Source organism: Tiliqua scincoides, chromosome 4 (assembly GCF_035046505.1).
Source record: "Tiliqua scincoides isolate rTilSci1 chromosome 4, rTilSci1.hap2, whole genome shotgun sequence".
NCBI classification, from domain to species: Eukaryota; Metazoa; Chordata; class Lepidosauria; order Squamata; family Scincidae; genus Tiliqua; species Tiliqua scincoides.
Genome location: NC_089824.1, coordinates 25,939,808 through 25,964,533, shown reverse-complemented (window position 1 = coordinate 25,964,533; position 24,726 = coordinate 25,939,808). Strand labels below are relative to the sequence as shown.

Below are 24,726 nucleotides of genomic sequence, written 5' to 3'. Positions count from 1 at the left end.
AGTTGGTGTGCCTTGTCAATTGTAAAAATATTGATGTTGTGCCTTGATAATTTTAGTACCTTGTCATGGTGCCATGAAGTGAAAAAGACTGAAAATTGCTGTCCTCGATAGTGTAAAGCTTTATTTACTTGTACGTGGATATATTTTAATTGCTATGCATACTTGTTCAGAAAATATATGAAATATAAATGGTTTAAAAATTTTAAAAATTATTTATATTATGATGCACACTCTGTATCTTGAAGAAAAATTCTTCCTCTTCTAAGATTGTTTTTTAAAACAATGCTTGATGTATTTCTTGATATATTTATGGGAGTTTTGTGTGTTTTGTGTAGGCTGAAGTGGAATTAAAATGCATGTATTTTGATTTATCTTGACAGTTTGTAGCTCACCTTTCCTTTATTAAAGCAAGCCCAAGGTGAATAACAAAATCCATGTCACTTTAAAATAACAACATAATTCAGTGGATGTTCTCCAGTTTACCAAGCTAGATGATTCTCTCGGGTCCTTCATTTTTCTTTTCAATGCTGGTCAAAGCAGTAGGAAAATCTAGAAGGATTTGTTGTTCAGTTCATTTCTCAAGCCGTCCCAGATGACCCTATTTTGTGCTGCTTTTTTGCACTTTACAAGGGCAACTGTGGCCTCTATTTGCCTGACCATAAAGTTTTTCCTTCTATTTGGAACATCACATTCTTATGAAGTCTGTTTGTATTCTGCTGGATACAGAGAGAGCTACAAGAATGTTACTTAACATGGAACATTATCTATTATATGGGGACTTTTGCTTTCCTAGTGAATTTTGTCATGAAGAAAAAGTCTTGCATCTACAAGAGCCAGTGTGAAACAGAATACAGGTCTGCCCTTGGCATCTGCAGGGGTTCCATTCGGGAACCTCCACAGATAACCAGATCTGTGGGTCAGGCCCTCCAAACTCCAGACACAATTGATGTGGCACAAAGGTGCTTCCAGTCATGTCGGGCTGTGTTCTGAGACCCAGAAAGGCTGCCTGAGGTCCTCTGTGGGTTTTCCAGCTGCAGGTTAGGAAACATAGTGGTGTACTTCATACGGTTATTGGAAATAAAAGATTTGTAAAGTTCTTTACTCACAACGTTTTTGAAGGGAAAGCTGACGCGTTTAGACTGAAAGTCAATACTATATTGCATTACATACTATATTAAGATTAACAGAGATGATGAGTATGTATGATAATTAATTGGTTTTGGTACTTAGACTTGTGCTCCTTATCATATTTTGTTGAATAATCGCTGCTTGTTTTTCAATTGAAAGGTTCAGATGATGAAATGGGCCATGATATGCAATATGTTTCTTCAGAATCTTATGTTCAACAAGATGAGGATCAACAACAGGGGTGGGTATCGTGGGCCTGGTCTTTTGTGCCTGCTATTGTTGGTAATGATGATGAAGAAGGGAACACTCTTGGAGTGGATGATGGAGCAACAATGAATCAGCAGAAGTCAACAGTGAAGGATCCTATAGTTTCTGTCGGATTTTACTGTACCAAGGCAACTATCATTTTCAAGGTAGGAATTACATTTTAACAGAAGTGTATTTTTATGTAGACTCCTAATTGTTTCTGCTTATCGTGAAACTGGAAGTGGTTTCCGATTGGTATTTTTAACATTTCTAATGCTTGGGGAGACCTGCAGAGGCACCCGTGGGGCTCCCCCAACCGGAGGCCAGCACAGGGGGACGTAAATTGAAAACCCCCCTTCTGTCATCACTCTGTCAGTGATGCAATCCTGGCATTCACATCGCAGCCTTCTCCCCCCTCCCGCCTCTTAAGGTACCAATAACAAGTGGTTCTCAGGCTGTTGGGTTGCAACCCACCGGTCGGGGAACCACTATGTTAGTGTAAACAGTGCTCTGTGTTGAACTGGCTAAAATTCCTTATGTTTGACCCCTTGTATTACTTCTTGTGCATTTTGCGTTATCCAGTAAAAACACTTTTATCACCCCTAAAGTCCTGCATTTTATGTTTTTACACTATAAAGTGAGATGTACGAGAGAATTATGGTGTCACTTAGGAGGAAAACATTAGAATTCATTGTTCTGCTTGAATGCTAAGAATGTATGGAATTAATTTGTGGTTCATATTTTGGTCAAATATAAGGTCAGGTTTCTGCATTAGCATTCTGAATAGCAGATACCGTTCCAGCTAAAAAAATCATGCCAAATTAAATGTAGCATTTTCCTAATAATGTCGAAAATTGTTCTTGCAATGTTTGAGTTCTTTTAATCAATTAATTGCTTTTCCTCTGCAATAATTGCATACAGCTGAAGGGTGGTTTTAAAAAATCTTGTTTTACTTGAATATTCGCCTTATAGAATTTTGCTTTAGAACAGCAACCATGTGTACACTCAGTTGGAAATAACTAAATAATGAGAGTTTCTAGAATTTTTATGTTATGTGAACATTTGAAGGAATTATTTTAGTAGTTAAAGATGTCAGAGCATACTGAGCAAAGAGCTGTTAGGACTGAACGTTTAAATGTTTTCAGCCCTTATATAATGAATAATGTTAAACTATAAAAATACACTGTTGATCTCTTCTTGCTGTGTTATGTGCGTTGAATGACGCACACACAAAGTTTGTGTGTATTTAATAAGTCCCTCTTGTGAATTTTTTCCTGAACTGCTATATTGTCTATAATTTAGACATATTTAGTCAAGTTTATAACTGTGTTGCACCTGCATATCTGTTAGTTTATGCAAACAGTGAATAAAAAGGTAACCAAAAACCTACATAAAAATGCATCAGTGTTTTAAAAAAATGTGCTGTACAGAGATGAGATTGGCATATTCAATTCAAACTTCTTATATTCCAATATGGATAATGTTTCACAGCTGTTTTAGTGCACCTGCTCTCTGCTCAATCATATTCACTAATAGTAAAATTTAATTTGTCTTCATCAATTCTACACAGTAATGCTAGCTTATGTGTATTTAAAGCTAATGCTGACTAATGGCAAAGGTTTCTCATATTGTTATGCAGCTCACTGAAATGCAAGCAGAAAGTAGTTATTACAGTCCACAGAAAGTAAAATCCAAAGAAGTAATCTGCTGGGAACAAGAAGGAACTACGGCTGAGGTGATTTTCTGTTACTTCTGTGCATATGTTAATTATTATTATTGTTGTTTATTATTATTATTAACAGTATTTATATACTGCTTTTCAACAAAAAGTTCCCAAAGCATACAGAAAAAAATCAAATATTATGTTGTAGCATCATTATATTATGTTGTCACTTTTTTTTAGGTCAGCATCATAATCAGTTACAATAATTTTGCTCCTTCAGTTATTCAGTGGTTTTAATAAAGGAAGTGAGTTATTTTCTTAGACTGCAGCTATTGTACTCTAAATACAATAAATCTACTGTGCATCATGAGTATTCTACTACTTGATTCACTTATTAAATACAGTAACTTACTACAGCAGTTCTACATACAACTTAATACATACAGTATTAATTTCAGTTAAACAGACATGTACAAGGGTGTACTGCAGCGGTTCCCAAACTTTACAAGACAGTAGGGACTGCTGTCTTGGCGGGTGCAGGGTTATGGTGAAACCTCCACAGTCATGCTACCACCATGAGAAGAGGGGTTTCTTTAACATACCTGGGGGTCGTTGTGCCTCCCCATAGAGAGTGGGGAACTTGCAGCCCCCTCTGCAGACCTTCCCATGCCTCAGAACTTTGCCCCAGAGCTATCACAACCCACTTCTGTTTTTTGTTGCAAAACCGGAAGTGGTTCACAGTTGCTTTTAGGTGCAGTTCAGAGGCACGGAGAGGCTTGCAGAGGGGATCATGCCTCCCTGCACTCTCCAGAAAGGCAGAGCAACCCCTAGGTATGTCAAAGAAACCCCTCTTTTCACGGCAGCAGCACTATTGTGGAGGTATCACTTTTGCCCCACCCCTTAGGGGGTAGCTACAGGGCTTCCCTGGCTAGGGCATCATGATGTCCCAGTTTGGGAACCTCTGGTGTACTGGATCACAGCTGTACATTTTAATGATTGACCCTTTTCCGGTTTGTTTACACAGCTACAGTGTTCTTCAGCATGTTTAATTTTCCCTCATAGGTCCTCATGAGGGGAGAACCTTTCTTTGATTGCCAAATAGGCTTTGTTGGTTGTCAAGCTCTTTGTCTTAAAGGAATTATGGGAGTTAAAGATTTTGAGGAGAACATGAACAGAAGTGATGCAGTAAGTACAATTTATATTTTGTTGGATTCCAGACACACTGATGTGTTAACAATTACTTGAAAATGTTTCTTTATATTTAAAAGAGAGGTTCTGGTCAGGAGCCAAAGAACCGCAAGATTACTTATGTGCTCAAGGAGGCTTTGGACTTGCATTTCTTGAACAGAAACCCACCATGCTATATGGCAAATGACTTTTGAAACTGAAGTGAGCATCTAAAGTAACTTTTCTTATTGCTTGAGAACTTCAACCTCTAAGGAAAAAGTACAAAAAAAATCTACTGAGAATATGTGCAAGCCTTCTGATAGCCTGGTTAAACTGTGATTTGTACAAACTGCAGTTTCTTTTGTTCAGATACAAGGGAAAACTAATTTTTTGCAAACCACACAGAGAAGTGTGAAATCTCCTCCTCTTGCACATGAAAGGAGCGTTTGTGTAAGCAGCGTGTTCTCATTATAACATGCCATAGAGGTTTGCATCTTAATCATGCCAGAATATCATTGCTGTTTATGTTGCTTGGCTGAGGACTTTATTATACTACTGTGGTTCATGCTTGGCTATCATATTCACACTTAAAATAGTCACAAAGTAAAATATGATACATAGTCACAGTGTGGCAAAATGGAGAATAACCTTGCCAAACCACCAGACTCAACCAAGTGTGATGGCTTGAGGTTGCTCCTTGTTACTTTTGAAGTACAGATCCAACCTTGTTATACACGGATTTTTTATACACAGATTTGACTCAACATGAATGGCCACTGCACATGAGAAGGAATGTGCTGATCCCTGGGGAAGGGGAAAAATGCACCCCTTTAAAATGCTTTTCTTACTGTTGTAGAGATTTTTATCTCCACATGATGAGAAGGGCCCTCTAAATTAAGGGAAAACAGTCCTTTTCAATACTTAGAGAGGGTAGCCAGCTGACAATCCACCAATCATTCTCTCTCCAAGCAACCCCCTCCCTTCCCCCTGAACATGTGAAAGAAAGATCCTTTTTAAGGGCCTGGAGAGAGTCTGATTGTTGTCTTAATTACTTCATCTTAACATCACAAAGGTCAGCAAGGCTGTTTTTAAATCACCAGAGCAAAGGGACTTTGTTTTTTAAATTGATTTGCTATAGTGCGATTTTTGCCATCCATGTGAGTTCTGCGAATAGACTCAACCTGTAGTAGGGCTCCAAACTGAAACTTTTTTCCAATGGCTAAATAGTGTAACTGGTATTATAAGTTTGAAAGTGTTTTGCATTATTTTGTTTGACCTTTCCCAACCACAGTTGCCAAAATGTGAGGGCCAAATGGAATTGTTTTGAATTCATGTTAATCTAAGAACATAAGCTTCAGGTTCAACATATCTGAAGAAGAAACCGAAAACTATTCATTTGTCTTGTTATGTATAAATTATGTATGTTTGTGTTTTTTTGACTTTCTCTTTTTCTTTATAAAAGGAGGCCTACTTTTTCAGTTGTGGTGAAAATCTGAGTACAAAAGGGATGACATACCTTACCAATTCACTGTTCGATTACAGAAGTCCCGAAAACAATGGAATTCGTGCAGAATTCATTTTGGATGCAGCTGCTCATAAGGTCTTAATATGTTCTTATTTGGATTTAATGGTATTTGAATGTTAACAGTCTATGACTGATCTTTGTCTGCTTGTATCTTCAGTAGCAGCATTCAGTCACCACCCTTGCCACACTGTGTTTGTCGTCCTGTGACAAGGAGATGAGAGGAATCACATTCTTCTTTTACATCTTGGAATAGGGAAAGGTGCAAAGGTCTCTTATAGGCAGAACAGCTTTGAAGGAGGTCTCCAACCCCTCTTCATTTCCAAACTTGAAGAGGCAGATTGGTGCTGGCTGTTTTCAGCTGCAGGTACCAGTAGCACATGAGGCCCCTTTTCCATCCACTGTCAAATTCCGCTCTGACCTTTGCATCTTCCTTTAAAGGTGGAAGTGGGGGAGTGTCTGTGCAGATCATCCCCGCAGCTACAGTAGGCTTCTGAATCCCTCTGCGGCACAGTGAAACTATTGGGACAATTCCTGCTCAACACCCTTCTCCTTAAGTGTTCGGAGGAGTGCAATTAAGAATAGGCATGTCTCTGTTTAAAATACACTGAGACAGTGGGGTGGGTGGGTCCAAGCATTTTAAAGAGAAGTGTGGCTAAGATTGCAGTCCTGTGCATGCTTTCCTGGGAGTAAGTTCCACTGATGGCAGTGGACACAGCTAGAATTGTGCTGTTAATCCTTGTGATCCTTCCACAAGGACATGAAGGGCACTGTTGTCTTCGATGGCTCCACATCAGACCCCTTTGACATCCAAAGCGGAGTGAAGCAGGGCTGTGTTCTTGCACCAACCTTGTTTGGGATTTTTTCGCTGTCCTGCTGAAGCAGGCCTTTGGAACTGCAACAGAAGGCATCTATCTCCGGACCAGATCAGATGGAAAGCTCTTCAACCTCTCCAGACTGAGAGCAAAGTCCAAAGTCCAGCTGAAATGTCTTCGTGACTTCCTCTTTGCCGACGATGCAGCTGTCACTACCCACTCTGCCAAAGATCTCCAGCAGCTCATGGATCGTTTTAGCAAGGCCTGCCAAGATTTTGGACTGACGATCAGCCTAAAGAAAACACAGGTCATGGTTCAAGATGTGGACTCACCTCCCTGCATTACGATCTCTGCGCATGAACTGGAGGTTGTCCGTGACTTTGTGTACCTTGGCTCAACTATCTCCGACACTCTATCTCTCGATACTGAGCTAAACAAACGCATCGGTAAAGCAGCTACCATGTTTTCCAGACTCACAAAGAGAGTCTGGTCCAACAAGAAGCTGACAGAACATACCAAGATCCAGGTCTACAGAGCTTGCGTCCTGAGTACACTTCTGTACTACAGCGAGTCATGGACTCTCCGCTCACAACAGGAGAGGAAACTGAACGCTTTCCACATGCGCTGCCTCCGGCGCATTCTCAGCATCACCTGGCAGGACAATGTTCCTAACAACACAGTCCTGGAACGTGCTGGAATCCCTAGCATGTATGCACTTCTGAAACAGAGACGCCTGCGTTGGCTCGGTCATGTCGTGAGAATGGATGATGGCCAGATCCCAAAGCATCTCCTCTATGGAGAACTCGTGCAAGGAAAGCGCCCTACAGGTAGACCACAGCTGCGATACAAGGACATCTGCAAGAGGGATCTGAAGGCCTTAGGAGTGGACCTCAACAAGTGGGAAACCCTGGCCTCTGAGCGGCCCACTTGGAGGCAGGCTGTGCAGCATGGCCTTTCCCAGTTTGAAGAGACACTTTGCCAACAGTCTGAGGCAAAGAGGCAAAGAAGGAAGGCCCATAGCCAGGGAGACAGAGCAGGGACAGACTGCACTTGCTGCCAGTGTGGAAGGGATTGTCACTCCCAGATTGGCCTTTTCAGCCACACTAGATGCTGTGCCAGAACCACCTTTCAGAGTGCGATACCATAGTCTTTCGAGACTGAAGGTTGCCAATACAATACTCTACATTTATTTGATAAGTAAAATTTTGTTTATTTTATTTTAAATGCGTTGTCTTATGCCCAGGTAAAAAATTTAAAAATACGAATAGAATGAAGACTATTCTGGAGTCAAATCAAATGTGAGAATCATATTACAAATGCTGAAATTTCTGTCATGCTGAACATAACAATTATTTTAATCTTCTGTTAAGTGACATATTGATTTGAACTGTTTTGGTCTTTGTTAGTTTTTTTTAAAGTATAGAATGGTTTCAGCCTCTTCTGAGCAAATAGAAAATACAGAGAATCTCCTGAATCTAGATATTACTCAACAAACTCACTGTGTTAAAGCTGCAAGTTCTTCTCTGTTGGTAGCATTTATAACATGCTCTTTACCTAGTTAGGCTTCATGTCTAATGACATGATTAGTATGTCACATATGGTCCATTGGTTCTTATGAAGGAATGAGCAAACACATTTCTGCTGAGTTCAAACAAAGGTGATTGTTTTTTTAGATAAATTTCTTAAAATGTTTTGTAACTTGCCAACTTGTATTAGTCAGCTATTTGACTAGGAAATGAGAGTTCTGACTGAGATTATTTGCTTCAGTAAAGATACTAATTAACTAGGTGCTGTTGTTAAAGCAGACAAAACTTCCAGAAGAGTTATAGTCATCCTTTTGTGTGGCCTAGTATAGATGTTGCGTTAGCTATCTGAAGGATGAATTCTTTGGCTAACCTCTGTCCTTTGTTTTGATAAGCTTACCGTGTATTCATGCACCAAACCCAAACAAGCATATATCTCCAGCACTTGGATATAGCTCTGATATCGCTGAGCTGTAATCTCAAGATTCTTTCCGAACAGGACATTAGTTGTATGTACTTTGCTTTGTTGGTAGGAGATGTACACAGAGATAGCTGGAATGCAGAGGTTTGGAGCTTTCTACATGGATTATCTGTACACAATGGAGAGCACCAGTGGCAAAGGTACTTCATTTCTTTGTCTGCTTACTCATTGAATAACAGAAACAAAGGCTTCTTCAGAGGCGCCTGGTCCTTGACCAGCTGTCCTCAGATTTACCTTTAGGGTAGAAAGAAGAAGTGCTTGCTGGAAAATCTGAATTGTAGCATGTGTGTTTGTCCACCCAGTTGCTTCCATTCTTATTTTGACTGACCTTTTCATGTGAGTAACTGAAATAGCATGTTGGAGGCCTCATGCAGCCTGAGAGTTTTCTCCTTGTGACTTCCATCATAGCCGTAATCGTAGAGAGTCATTGTGGTCTAATGGCTCAAGTGTTGGATTTACAAAGAGAAGATGTGGGTTGAAATCCCTATTTAGTGATAAAATTCACTGGGCAACTTTGATTGTCTCTCAGCCAGTAACCTGAGTGTCTCTCAGAGTGTCCCTGCCTCACAGGATTCTTGTGGGTAGAATAAGTGGTGGAAAAAGCAATATACATGCCACTTTGAGCTCTTTGGAGAAAGGGCAGTTTATTTCCAAAACCTGCATTTTGTGTAGGAACAAAAACCTTAGGACTCATCCTGAATAGCACTTTTGGAAACAGAAGTACACTCTAGGAATCCAAACTACTTCTGAGAATGGAAAGATTGTTTCTCTCATGCAAAAGATCATAAGAACATAAGAAGAGCCCTGCTGGATCAGGCCAAAGGCCCATCTAGTCCAGCATCCTGTATCTCACAGTGGCCCACTAAATGCGCCAGGGAGTACCCAACATTGGGATCCCCAATGGCCCTTTGTGTGAGAGGAATTATGCTTCTGTTTTTGGAGGAAAGGTGCATCTGTGAAATGTGCCTCTGCTGGTGGAAGCATTATTCTGAATGCAACAACATATCTCTGATAGGCACTATGTCATACTAAGACTTTCAGTGGCATTTACATGGGAGTAAGTCTGCATAAGGTAACAGCCTGCATAAATAGGGAGCAAGCTGAAAAAGGCAGCCCCATGGATCAAAAACAATAACAGAATTTAATAGACTTAGGACAAGTTTCTTTTAAAACCTGACTTCAGAGGGAGCCACAAAGTCCTGCAAGAATGGTTGTGTCCATGTCCTTTTTGCTTGTATTAGCATAGCTAAAACAGGAAACTTTGTCCATTGTCTCTTTTCAGCACAAGTGCCACATTGTATATTTTACACATTTTTGTGGGCTGAAAAAGATGGTTTTATAAATGAATGAATGGATTTTAAATGCATAAACCTTCCTTCCTTCCTTCCTTCCTTCCTTCCTTCCTTTGTAATGAGCATGATATGATTCAGAATAAAAGAGAAATGTGACCATTAGAAAGGAAAAATGTTGTGCTTAAACTGATAAATGATATATAATGAGTAAAAATGTCAAACATTTGCTGAGGGCCAGATAAAATCTGGGGGGGGGGGATGACCAGATGTGGCCCCTGGGCCAAAGTTTGGAAACCCCTGTTCAAGACCCTTGTTAGGGACTGGTAAATAAAATGTTGACTCCTGAGTCCATTGAAAAGAGATTTTCACTTTCCATTTTGCTCTTGAACTAAAGCTTTTTCTTGTTTTGGGAATTCACTTAGGCTTTGCCTGAATTTATTTCCAGGAGGAAGTGCCAAATCTCATGTCTCTACTAGTAACCCACCAGCAAATTTCTTCAAAGTGGTATCTAAGTTTGCAGCAATTCATATTCCACTGTGCTGCTCAAATGGTGTCAAGTTATAACGTTAGCTGATGTTTCCTGCCTTAGGCTTTATAGACTTTGTTGGCTTCTGTCTGCAGTGTTCAGAGCAGTTGTGGGACACATGAGCTGTCAGTTCAGGAGAACAACTGGATAATCTATCATACCTTTCATATTGGCTTTCATTACCTTCTTTTTTTTTGTAGGAAACTGTTTGCAGCTAAGCTAATACAATACGTTTAGATAGCATAAATGGAATTGGTTATTAAAAGAGAGCAATATGAGTTGTCAGGATACATAAGCACAAAATTTAATACCATGTTACACCCACACCCTAGGGCAGGGGTGCTCACACTTTTTTGGCTCGAGAGCTACTTTGAAACCCAGCAAGGCCCGGAGATCTACCAGAGTTTTTTTACAATGTTCGCGCCATCATAACATATAACATTTATGTGTACAATGTATGTTGGTGTACCTTGCATAACCACATGAGCCAATATTGCACAACACAACATAATTAACTATAAACATTTTTTGTAATTACTTGAGTTTACTTTGATGACTTGCATTGAAGTGAATCAGCCAAGGATGCATAGCCCGGACAGTAGCTGCTGACAGCCAGCTTCAAGCACACTTCCAAATGTTCATCAGTCATGGTGGAACTGATGAACTTGGACTTAAAGGTCTTCATGTAGGAAAAGGCTGACTCACATAAATAAGTGGAGTCCTTCCTGCTTCAGGTGCACTTATATCCCTGAGGGCCCTATTGCCTTCAAGTGGCTGCAGCTGTGCAGCACACTCTGCTGGATGCCCAGGCCTTACCCTTAAAGGGGCCACTGCTGACACCACATCTACCTCCTCACCAGATCTTCCAGGATTCCAATACAAGTGGGGGGGGGAGCAGATCTCTATACAGACCAGTGCAAAAGCAAGGGAAAGGTGTGGGGGAGGGAAGATCTCTATATAGGCATCACAGCAAGACCAGTGCAAAACCCCTTGCACACAGAACCAACAGATGGAAGTGGGGGGGGGGCAGATCTCCATACATGAGATCTGGGTGTCAATGACCACCATGAGAGTGGGTGTCAATGGGCAATTTTCACAATGGAGAGAAGTAAAAAGCGGATCCCAAGGATCTGTCCTGGGACTGGTGCTTTTCAACCTCTTCATAAATGACCTGGAGACAGGGTTGAGCAGTGAAGTGGCTAAGTTTGCAGACGACACCAAACTTTTCCGAGTGGTGAAGACCAGAAGTGATTGTGAGGAGCTCCAGAAGGATCTCTCCAGACTGGCAGAATGGGCAGCAAAATGGCAGATGCGCTTCAATGTCAGTAAGTGTAAAGTCATGCACATTGGGGCAAAAAATCAAAACTTTAGATATAGGCTGATGGGTTCTGAGCTATCTGTGACAGATCAGGAGAGAGATCTTGGGGTGGTGGTGGACAGGTCGATGAAAGTGTCGACCCAATGTGCGGCGGCAGTGAAGAAGGCCAATTCTATGCTTGGGATCATTAGGAAGGGTATTGAGAACAAAACGGCTAGTATTATAATGCCGTTGTACAAATCTATGGTAAAGCCACACCTGCAGTATTGTGTCCAGTTCTGGTCGCCACATCTCAAAAAAGACATAGTGGAAATGGAAAAGGTGCAAAAGAGAGCGACTAAGATGATTACTGGCCTGGGGCACCTTCCTTATGAGGAAAGGCTACGGCGTTTGGGCCTCTTCAGCCTAGAAAAGAGACGCCTGAGGGGGGACATGATTGAGACATACAAAATTATGCAGGGAATGGACAGAGTGAATAGGGAGATGCTCTTTACACTCTCACATAATACCAGAACCAGGGGACATCCACTAAAATTGAGTGTTGGGCGGGTTAGGACAGACAAAAGAAAATATTTCTTTACTCAGCGTGTGGTTGGTCTGTGGAACTCCTTGCCACAGGATGTGGTGCTGGCGTCTAGCCTAGACGCCTTTAAAAGGGGATTGGACAAGTTTCTGGAGGAAAAATCCATTATGGGGTACAAGCCATGATGTTTATGCACAACCTCCTGATTGTAGAAATGGGTTATGTCAGAATGCCAGATGCAAGGGAGGGCACCAGGATGAGGTCTCTTGTTATCTGGTGTGCTCCCTGGGGCATTTGGTGGGCCGCTGTGAGATACAGGAAGCTGGACTAGATGGGCCTATGGCCTGATCCAGTGAGGCTGTTCTTATGTTCTTACATACCAGTGCAAAAACAGGGGAAAGGTAAGTCATCCCCAGGAGAGTCAACGGGGCTCACTCCCAGGGATGCGTGGACGGGAGAGAAGACTGCCAGCGGCTCCTCTCCAGGACTACTCACGAGTCAGCCCCAGTAGACTACTTACTCCAGGACTACTCACTCCCAGGGTGGGGCTCACTCCCAGGGATGCTTCACTCCCAGGGCGGGGCTCACTCCCAAGAATGTGTTTTGCCTGGCGATTGACTCATTTTGCCTGGCGATCGTCTGGTAGATCGGGATCGACTTATTGAGCACCCCTGCCCTAGGGCAACTTCAGACGGTCCTTTATCTTACTAGGAGAGCAATACTAACCCACTTTCCAGCATTCCCTTAGCTGTGCCAATGGAATGTGTGCTGCATCCTGCAGTTGGGTGGCACTCACAAAGGCCTCCTCAAAGTAAGGGAATGTTTGTTCCCTTACCTTGGAGCTGCACTGCCCTTATGTTGTGCTGGAAAATGGGTTAGGATTGCAGCCTAGAGGTGTTACTTTCTTCTATATTGGGAATGTAATTGGCAGAGCACCGTTTTGGTGTATATTGACAGTAGTCAAGCATTTCTGAAATAATACTTCTGTGTTACACCAGCCCATAAAATTAAATGCTTTAAAATATTTTTGGATGAAAGTAATATAGAATGTCCTGCTGGATTTTTTTTAAATTGCCCGTTTAATATTTGGAAAAGCACAGTTGGGGTTTTTTTTTTACTGTCTGATATACTGACCCTGTAATAACACTTTGTACTATTTTACAATACATAGTTTTGACACCTGCTTGAAGACAATAGAGGTGATTGAAAGATAACTTCCAAGACAATTTTGCTTTGTCACTTTCAATGCCTCTTTAACTTCTCTGAGTACACACAGACTGATTATATGCCTTCTGGATAGTATTAACCTTTCAAGTTTCATCTGTCATCTTTAAAAAAAAATAAAATAAAATAGAAACAGTATAGAGTGTTTGCTTTGAAAGTGACCACTGAATGCAAACTGGAGTTTAATTTTAGCATATCGTGCTCTTATCTGTATAATGTTTGCATTTGTCAGTATGACCTATATGCTGAGAGATTATATAAATATGCAATATTCATAATGAACTAGACCATGTTTTTCATTTTTTTTTTTTAAGAATGCTTTATTTATTTATTACAGATACAGGTAAGGAAAATTGGATAGGGTTAGGACTATATAGGTTACAAGGCTGGTGTACATAATGTACAACAAACATTAATCCAAACGAAATTACTAATCAATTCAAAAATTATCATATTCATTAACCCAACTGATTAATACTTTAACTTTCCATATTTTTCCTCTAATCTTATCTATCCCATCATATTCAAATTTTACTTTACTTTTACTCTTCTTACCACTAAAATAATCTCTAAAATAAAATCTTTCTTATCTAATTCTTAATTTCTAATATCACATCTAAAAAAGAAGTCTCTGATTACAATGGTATTACCCCCTTCAATCTCTTCTAACATATTATATATCATTTTCCGTAACTATCCAATCAAAAAAAAAACTTCAATTTTTTGCTTATAGACTCTTCTTACCACTAAACTAACCTCTAAAATAAAATCTCTTATCTAATTCTTAATTTCTAATATCACATCTAAAAACAAATATCTCCAATTACAATAATATTATACTTCGCTTATCCACCACATATTTATTAACCCAAAATACAGGTTTAATATTTTCTCCAAAATAAACATCTATAATTTATTTTATTTACCTTCTCTTTTAAAAAATAACCCTTTTATTTATCTTAATACCACTTTAGTTTACACAATACTTATATTCCAAATTTACAGTTCCATCTAATTTATTTCATATGATTACCACTTTAATTTTCACAATACTTATATTCCAAATTCCCTTTTCTTCCATTTTAATTTAATATAATTAATAAAATATTTATTTTAATACCACTTAATTTCCGCAATATTTATATTTCAAATTTTCATTTAAATCTATTTTAATTTAATATAATTAAAAAAAATTCTACTTATTATTCAACCATTTTGACCTTCTTATTGCTTGCTTTGTGCTCTATCTTATTGGTGTTCCCTCTTAGTCTTCCAACTGGTTCTTCCACTTCTTTTTCTTCTTTTTCATCTTAAGTCTATTGAATTTCTTGGCCCCCCTGTATTTTTCTTTCTTCTTCTTCATTCTGTTATTCTTGAATTCAGTCCATAAATTCTTCCTCTTCTTGAGACAGCTTGCTCTCTGAACATTTCCTCTTTTTTCTTCCTTAAGGTTCTTAGTTATTATGACAATTGCTTCTTCCGCCTCGTGTCCCATCTCAAAATACTCCACTTCTTTAACTTCGCCGGACATCTGATCCATTCTTTTTTCTTCTCTATTGTTTATAATCTGTTCCTGCGAGTTTACAAGGGAGGAACTTATTTGCCCAATTTGTTCAGACAGTTCTCTGACCTGTTGCTCCATTTCTCTTCTAAAATCCATCACAAAGTCCATCAACCAGGCCTGGCTTTCACAACCATCTTTTAAATTTTCAAAAGCCATTTTTATCAACACCAACTGGAACCACTTCCTGCAGGGCTACTTTCCAATTTTGTATCCAGGGTTACTTTCCAATTTTAATATCCAAAAAAAAAAAATCAGTCAAATCAACACACTCAAATTAGGTTAGTATGCCTTTAAATGACCAAAAAAAAATTCAAGCCTCTTGCTGAGAAACCGAAAGTAGCCGTAACCAGACTTAAATCAAGGCTTTTTGCTGGGAAAATGAAAGAAGACTTTATTTCCTTCGTTGAAGATTACTTATTTATTTCTCTTCGGTACATACCATTGAAAAAAATAATCTTGTACTTACTCCAGCAGGGGAAATACCAACTCACCTATTCCCCCCCTGGGTGGCTAACGGCCAGCGTGAATAATCTTGTATTATCTCCTCCTCCTCCTCCAGACTTCTTACTTACAGTTCTCGGTAAAACTTTTTAACGAGCCAAGTTCACTTACTCTTAATAGCTTTTTTTGCTGCGATGTTGTTGTATCTAGGCCGTGGGAGGATGGGTTCTCAACTTTCTGAGCTTCTCCAAGATGGCACCCGGGATAGATATGATTCAGCACAGAGCAAAACAGAGAGAAATCCTTGAAATTGCCTGTTTCTAAGGACCCCCCCCATTCAAGCTCTCAGCTCTTCGTACCGTCTTCCTGGCACCGAAGCGTGCCTTAGTTGTTTAGGCACATGAAAACACACCTATTTCGCAGTCTCTTCGGGAGCCCCCAAAGTTCACTGCAACTTCGTTGAGAGTTAGCTCCACCCCTAGACCATGTTTTTCAAATGTGTTACTACATCTTATGAAAACTCTAACATTTTCCCTAGAAGTTTGCATGAAACTTTTTCCGATCTTTCTAAGGTTATGTCTGCAGTGACTGTTTTATGCATGATACATTCCAGAACATACCCAGAACATTCAGAGGGATTGGGCACAGTACACTCACGACCTGAAACCTATCCCAACATGCATTTTTATGTCTGGGTTTCATTGCAGGATATTTTTTTTAATGCACTGATTTTTCAGTACCCCTCACTTGCATCCAAATGGGGAGGTCTACATTGTATGGTGAGGTGAAGGACATTGTACTTATTCTCCTGGTACCTGGGGCAGGTTATTAGAGGAACAAGAGACATTGTTGCTGCTAATAGTTCCTTTCATTCACATGTTTGCACAGCCCACTTGTGTCTCTTCTTCACATTGTGCAGTTCCCTTTTCTCCATTCTCAGTACTCAGAAATTCCTTTACTCTTGTGGTTCACGAAACCTGGTAAACATCTTCTGAACCTCCCACTGCCTCTCCTAAGCAGCTCAAGGGCCCAGCAGATAGGCATGGCTCAGTGGCCTCTGCCCACTGATCAGGCATAGCTGGCGAAAAAGAGCTCTATCTTTCAGTTTTGGTGGTCTGATCCAAAAATTGAGTAAGATGGAAGCTTCCTGTAAAAAAAATAGTAACAATCATAATTCATATATAATTTGTATATTTTTATATTTTATTACTATATTGTTCTTTTTAAAATGTAAGCTTATTTGAAGGCCTTTTTGGAGGCAAAAATACAGGATATTAATGCCTGAATAAATAAAAATAGAATTTAGAGAGAATGAATATTTTGTTTGCCTTTGAAATTAATATCCTATTTTGTGATCATTTCCAGTTAACTTGTGATGACCATAACAAACATATTTTCATAATTAATGTCTCAATATTTTACTAGTGCATATTAACTATCTGGAAAAAAATGTTATATTTTTAGTTTCTGGAAATCAACCCGATATTACTTCAGTGAAGATGGAAGATTTTGGAAATATTCAGGAGATGTCTACAAAAAGCCTTATTGTGGGCCCTCTCAATCTTCAGCTGGATAGCAGTGCAGTGCATAGGATCATGAAAATAATTGTTTGTGCTCTAGAACATGAATACGAGCCATACAGCAAGACGAAACAAGGTAAGTAGTATGTTAATTTTTCTTCTGTTTACAAATACAGTAGACTAACTTCAGTGTAAAAGTTTTTAACAGCAAATAGTGTCAGTGTGCAAAGAGGACAGTCTGGCTTGGACAGTCTGCAGCATAGCTTGTGATAAGAGTTTAAACAGAGTCTGTCTCTTGCATTGTTGTGCCCTTAATCTAGCCAGCATTACTCATTGGCAGTGATTTTAGAGAGGCAAAGATATGATTTACTATCATGAGTCATATTTTAAAATTCCCCTTCGGAATGAAACTCTAACTTTGTAGTGTCTTTATTAAATTGGTAAGGTTAAAATGAAATGAGCTGTGGTGAATATTAAGGGAGACATATTTGTCTCTAAGTAATACATAGAGAATAGTTAGAACTGATAATTCATTTTAGTTGTATGCCAAACTTATGTATTTCTAATTTATTAAAGATTTTGTAGATGGAACTAAAGCTATGCCAAGCTTAGAAGAAGTAGCAGCTTTAGAAGAATATATTCCAACTCGAATCACAAACGTTACCATTTTGAAATGCACTGTTACAATTCCTATGGCTGAGTTTAACTTGCTGCCCCATTTGCTGCCTGTAATCATGGGTCAAAAGGTACTGTAATATAGTCTGTCATAATACATATGAAATATATGCGTGTGTGTGTGCGTGCCCTCATTTGTGTGGTATAAATGCTTATTTCACAGTGTATGGACATTGGTATATGTGACCTGTTCCATACAGGTACATTTTGAAGCACATGAGCTTGTCGTGAAACACCCCCCCCCCGTGTCCCAGTAAAACTATGCAACAACAAAAACAATCAACTTTAAATTACTTCATAAGAATGTTCTTTTTCTCTTGCCAGTTATTTCTGCTTTGAATCTAACTATGTGTTATACAGATCTAACTCACTTCATCTCAAATTCTCGAAGTGGGTTTTAATTGTTTAAAACAAATACATAAAAATGGAATTAAATAAATATCTTAGATAAATTTAAAAGGTATATTAGAGTGCCAACCTATACGTGTTTAGTCAGTAGGATTTACTACCAGGTAAATTTTCTTAAGATTGTAGCCTTAGTGTAGTATGAACATACTGTCTCCTTTGAAGCCTATTTATTTAGTGTAACTTTTCTGGTTTTTGGTTAATTTCTGGTTAGTTCTGTTTCTTCCCTTGTTTGTTGATTTATGATGGGTTATTCTGTTGTATTGTTTTTATGATGCATTGTGTGTTAAAACTTCTCATTTATTTAAGATAAATATACCCTTAGGCAAAACCTCTCGGCTTGCCTCCTGCTAACCCAGTGCTTCTCCACAGCTCTTTGAAAGAAGTTTAAAAGGTAGCACATAAGAGCTCAATCCTGAGCTTGGCACTCCGGCTTTATACCGGAGTGCACTGTCGCAAACGTGCTATAAGGCACATTTGTGAGGCTTACTGCCTGGCCAGCGCCCGTACTAGCCCAGTGATGGCCGGCACTGGGCTAGCGCCGGGTGGGGGCCCATGCTCCGCTGCTCGGCAATCTCGCGGACTGCCGAGCCATGGCACGGTAAGTGAGGGTGGGGAGGGGAATGGGGAGAAGGCTTTCCGGGGAGGGAGGAGGCAGGCGGAGTGCAGAGAGAGGGTGGGTGGGAGGCGTGACAGGGAGGTGGGGGGCGGAGAGAGGGCGGGCAGGAGGCGTGCCAGGGGGAGGGAGCGGGGAGGCAGGAGGGGGGTCCGGTGGAGCTCAGCTCCACCAGATCCTGACCGTTCATGTAGGGCTCAGTGCCCTACATGAACGCCTTTACTTTACCGCAGACCTTTTGATTGGTGGTAAAGTGAGTAGCCCCATTGTGGGGCTGCTTCCCTTACCTGGGGGAAGGGGATGAAAGTCCCCTTCTCCTGAGGCGCTGCCCGCGGCAGGCTGGGGCACACAGGATGCGGTGGCAGCCGTGCACCATGGGCAGCTCAGGATTGGGCTGTAAGTGGTCCTGCTGCAGGAGTACTAGAGCTCTGCTCCCTCTCGACTACTTCTCTGTGACAAAGTGACTGTACAAATGTGGGATATGTTATGTGAAACTAGCTTATACCTTTTTTTCCTCTTGATATGTTTCCTGAAGAGTACAAGCAGCTTCTTAAATACTATAAATCTTCAAACCTTACGTCCCCTGCCTTGTATCCAAATATTGGTAGACAAGATTGTCCTGGAACACTCTGGGCCAATGTATCCTGAGCAGCTCGTGCAATCTGTCAGCAGCCTTAGTCAGCCATCTGATAACTTACTTCACTATTGTTACGCACATTGCTATCTTAAGGTAATTCAAAAAAGATTTTTTTTGTAATACTGTGAAAATAACTATGATTCCCTAGAGCTGCTTTTATACCGACATTTGTTTTCTGTCAAATAATTAATTTCCTGTGCTTGGATTTGTTTCATATTTTTAGTTAGTGGTTAAAGAAGCAGGAAGCCTCCTTGTATCTTATCTTTTACTGAAATGTGCTCTTGCCTTATTTCTAAAGCAAGGAGAATGTTGACTTTAAAAACTGAAACAGGTTTTTGTTAGTGTAAGCATTTATGCTAATATTTTTATGAGATCGTACAACTTTCCTGTTTTTACTTTTGTTTCAGATTTTTGGTTTTCAGGCAGCACTGTCCTCATTGGATAGTAATGGATCTTACAGCTCACCTGCTCCAGTTGTTCTCCCATTCAGTACTGCTGCTTATGGCAAAATGCTTAAATTTCCTAAATGCTGGTGAGTATAATATGTCTATATCACACAGGCATTATCAATTTTTTTCAGGTTTTTAGAAGTATATATTGGGTTGGTTCAAGAACTGCATGAATGAAAGTCAGTTTGTACAACAGGGCTTTTCTGACCCATCTTCCCTATTGCAGCCCTCTTTGCCCTTAAAAACACCAAAAAAAACAAAAAGCAAACACTTTTTTCTGAAAGGGTATGCATTGGGTGCAGGGGAATGCAAGAGGATGGGGATTAGATACCTCTGGAGATATGTCTGGACAAACTCTGTACTTGCATAAGGTGTCTCTATCTGTTTTGAGATTTTCCCCCACCCCCATATCCTATCCCAAAGTCTCCCACAGTTTTCTCTACTGTAAGGCGAAGCTTTTTGAGGAATCAGAGGCAGGGAGCAGGAAAGTCACATTTCATGAATGGATTTTTACTTGTCCAACTCTGGATCTAGCTTGCTGATTTTCTTCATTAATATAAACTATACACATTGCTGACTGGCTATATTACTAAGACTATCACTACTGTTCAGGGTGTTCTTTTATTAAAACTTCAAACCAAAATGTTACCTATTAATTGATGGCTATTGTTGTAGACTTTCAGATTTGGATACAGTAGCTTACATTTTGGCATCAAAAATGTGTTGAAATCATGTCTGACATCAACATGCACAAGCTACTTGTATATACAGTTGAAGACAGTTGGAAAGAGTATTCTGCTTTGTGACTAATAGCTATGCTTTTCAACAAACGCATTATTGTAATTGGTACACCACCAGGTGGGGTAGTTTAATTTTCTTAGTCCTGTGTTTCATTGATACTCCATGAAACAAGTTGTTTAGTTGAAGTAGTTTACTTACCGTTCTTTCAACTATCCTTTTAGTTAAGGCAAGGAAATTCTGGAGCACATCAGTCAAATACCGATAGTATTGCTGAAGATATCCTTCACAAGAAGGGTAATAGTATGAAAAACAAAACTACTTTTCCGATTATTGCAAGTTCCTATCCTTGGCTGCTATCCATAGAGCCTGTTTACATGTCCTTCAGTGAAGGAGGCTGCTATTCAGAAAATATCCTGCTATAAACATGCTTTAAATGTGAACTTTAAATGTTATATCAATATTGTTGACACCCTGATTGACAAATCTTGTACTCAGGACTGTCCCCTTAAGTTCCTTTGCTGTCTGTATTTTTGTATGCTTAAAATATGTTTGGGGTTTTTTGTACTGGTACTTTTTAGCTAGTGTGTTCATGTGTAATAAGGAGATTCATATCTAAGATAGATCAGACACATTCGTTCTGTAAAGGGAAAAAGTGAATATAAATGATACTAATCAGTATTCTTAAAATAATTTTTTTTGCAACCCAGTTCATTGATTTAGCTGGATTAAACCGCTGCCTTTAAACCTTATTTCCTTTATAATGTTTGTTTATGCTATAAACCAAAACCAACAAATAATCATTTGCGGATAATGAAGTTAAAGTAAATGAGTACAGCAGCCACATTCTTAAATGAAGTGCAGTATGAAGTGAATAAAACTCCAGATGAAATACATCAAATAGCACTTGAACTAAATCGAAATCAGCATGAGAACCGAGAGCTTCATTGAAGTCAAGCAATGAGTGGGAACTTGACTGCTAGAATAACCTGGTAATGTCATTAAACTTCAACTTTAAAAAAAATTATACCACCTGCTTTATTTGGATTTTGAGATTTCACATTCCAGAGTTGCTTAAAGTACACACATCTGATGATACATATGTTCTATATACACAACAGGCCATAGTTTTTAAAAACAAAGACATTTTATGAACTGTTATGGAATCCCCTTGATAGTATGTTTTGAGTTAGCAGTGAAAATCTCATCTTTATTTCTGACATAAATCTACAAAATAGCTTTCATTTTTCTTGTTTAAAAATAATTCCAAACTATATAGATCCAATATATGGCATTACTGTAATATTTGCACTTTTCAAACTATATTTGAGTAACTTAGGTAACGTACTTCATTGCCTCAATGAAATAACATCATTAGAGAGGGACTATATTAACTTAAAGCTTGAAATCAGCAGTAAAAATTTCTACTATAGTGTACTACTTTTAACTTTTGCCTACAATATTGGTATATTGGATAGCTCAGAGTCATAACTAAGCAATTTTAATGTTTATAAATATGATATTGTTAAATATGAAAACAATATTTTATTAATGATCAAGTGAATTTGTTACAAGTGAAGATTCCAGCTACTTTTTCAAAGTAAAAGGGTGCCTGTTCACAGGCCCACAATGTTTGCAGAGCAGACAGCTCTTGGTGGCACAAGCAAGCAATCTGCATTGCTTGACACAGTAAACCTAGTTCTAAATTATGTTGATTGCCACTTGAAATGCATGTATAAAATAGTCTTCAACACAGAGGTCAAATCTAATCTGTTATGTTTGCTATTGTGGAATTAGCTTGTAAATTCACCTGCTATGACTTTTTGCTCTTTGCCTTCCTTATACTTCCTTAAGGGCAGTATTAGGACAATATTAAAGTAACATGATTAGATTAATTCCCTCAACTTGCCAGAATTGTTAAACTCCAGATCTGTTGCACTTAACTCGTCAACTCTAGGAAGTGAGGAATTTGTGTACATTGTGACTTGGTCCCTAATAAGGAGAGCTCTGGCTGAATCCCAGGGTGGCAGTGTTGCCTTATTCCATGGCAGTAGATCTGTTCTATCAGCAAGAATAATATGTGAACGTGAGACATAGTGAGGCCACCAGCATTACTGTTCTTGAACCTGTGAAATCCTGATCAGATAAGTATGCTGTCACTTTGAAAGAGATATTTACTTTTCAAAATTCTACTGCATACCAGTGTTGCCTTAAAGATTAATTGTTGTTCTTTATCATTGGGGAAGTAACCAAAGTTAATTTTTCATTGAGTTCTAGATTTCTTACTGTCTTGAGAAATAGTTTGATGATGATCTGTTTATATTTATTCAACAGAAATTATGCTCAATTAGGGATATAACGTTGAATTTTATTTTATTCATTTATAAGCATTATGAAATATTTTTTTCCTTTAAAAATTCCAAAGTGGTGAGCAGCGTGTAAATGCAGTTACAATAATTGAAAGCTCCCTCCAAATATCATAAGAATTATCAATTTAAATTCACTTGGTTTTCTGTTAATTTTTCCCAATCCCTGGAACACAAATAAAACCTATTCCTTATATTCATTCACAATTTTCAGCTTAGTAAAGCAGAGTCTTCTGCTTGCTGTTGCTGGAGTCAAGCCCAGAAAGCGAGGCTACTTCCTTGTCCTCAGATTCCAAGTTTTGTTTCTTCATGCAGCTTTGAACATTTTTTCTTGGTCTCATACAGCAGATAAAGTTACAATAGTTTTTCTGCTACGATTGCAGCTTTTGGCCTTATTATATGTTGTGATTATGTAGTATTATTCTTTGTAATAACAATTCTGAATGTTCATATGTAACACAACCATTTAAACTTAAGAAGAAATATACCAGTTGTCTTTATTTTTTGTTGGCAACCTTCAGTCTCGAAAGACTATTAATATTGCAGTTATAATTGAATGATCATATAGTTGACTGAAGTTCATGTCACATGTTAAGTTTATAATGTACGCTTCTCCCTGCATGTTAAAACATGCTTTGTTTTTTAAAATACAGGGGGCCTGCATTATCCACTGATCAGTTATCTGTGGATATGTTATCTGCAAGTGCTAAAGGCCCCCCCCCAAGCTGTCTGAGCCCACCTGCAACACAGCTGTGGTTGGACCCAGAAGATTTCTGAGGCCCGCAGAGGTTGTGTGTGACTGCCCGTGTCCACTGCGGGCTTCAGAATGCCCGAGAGAGAGAGAACACACAACTTTTGACTTTCTTCTTTTTTGGGCACTCTGAGGCCTGTGACCTGTGGGCCTCAGAAATCCTCAGGGTCTGACCAGAGCCTAGCTGTGGTTAGGTTCAGGGGGTGGGGGTGAGGTCCTAAAAATTGCAGGTTTTAATACCTGCAGTTTTCCATATCTGTGGGCGTTCCAGGAACAGAAGCTCCACAGAAAATGAGGGCCCCCTGTATGTATTTGATAGGAAATTGGGTAGAAAATTGCTCATTTTCGGAAGCCTTGACCAGAGTTTTTCCATAAAAAAAAGAAAAAAGAATCTGCTTTGAATTCAGTTCCCAAAAGTTTTTTTTTCCTTCTTATTGGTACCACAGCTTAAATCAAATGTTAGCACTCACCTTTCACATCATCAACTGGCTGATTTACAGTATGTTCTATTGCTTTATCTATTAGTTGTTAATATTTGTATGGCATCCTTATCTGCGTACTTAGTTGTTTTCCATTGATTGTAATAGAATTTATTTTGGTCTTCAGTGTGTAAGATGCTGGAGTGGCAACCATAGCTGAACAATTTTTTTTTAAGTGATGGCTTCTGAAGAACTGTGTCAAATAGGGGTTAGAGAAGGCAAGGTGGTTGTTCTTTTTTCTAGCACACCTAAATTAACTAGGGCTCAAATCCTAACCAACTTTTCAGCACTGTCACAGCTGTGCCTATGGGGCATGTGCTGCATCCTGCAGTTGGGTGCAGTCATGGAGGCCTCCTCAAAGTAAGGGAATGTTAGTTCCCTTACCTTGGAGCTGTATTGCCCTTACCTTGATGCTGGAAAGTTGGTTAGGATTGCGCCCTAGGCAGAGGTTTACTGTGGGCTTTTGGCACCCACGACAACGCCGTCACATCATGACTCCATGAAGCATCATGATGTCATTAGGGAACATGTGCTCCATTGGCTTCCCCAATCAGGAAGCCTTTGGAACACATGCAGTCGCTTTACAGCCACCCAGACGTTTTCGCTGACTGGCTGCTGAGAGGGTGCATGTGCTCCAGAGGCTTCTCCAGTTGCGAA

At 39.4% G+C, this 24,726-nt stretch overlaps 1 protein-coding gene across 6 annotated transcripts in view; it reads left to right on the top strand.

The window, feature by feature from the left end:
- The window catches only part of VPS13B (vacuolar protein sorting 13 homolog B), a 494,765-nt gene that overhangs the window by 71,968 nt on the left and 398,071 nt on the right, over positions 1-24,726 (top strand). For 5 of the 6 annotated variants that reach the window (XM_066626562.1, XM_066626565.1, XM_066626563.1 and 2 more), the window contains exons 8-16: positions 1,288-1,541; positions 3,014-3,109; positions 4,100-4,222; positions 5,667-5,804; positions 8,598-8,685; positions 16,898-17,089; positions 17,530-17,699; positions 19,185-19,379; positions 19,694-19,818. In XM_066626562.1, coding sequence (XP_066482659.1) covers positions 1,288-1,541; positions 3,014-3,109; positions 4,100-4,222; positions 5,667-5,804; positions 8,598-8,685; positions 16,898-17,089; positions 17,530-17,699; positions 19,185-19,379; positions 19,694-19,818 — 1,381 coding nt within the window. The remainder of the gene's footprint in view (positions 1-1,287; positions 1,542-3,013; positions 3,110-4,099; positions 4,223-5,666; positions 5,805-8,597; positions 8,686-16,897; positions 17,090-17,529; positions 17,700-19,184; positions 19,380-19,693; positions 19,819-24,726) is intronic. The other variant, XM_066626564.1, reaches the window with a different exon arrangement.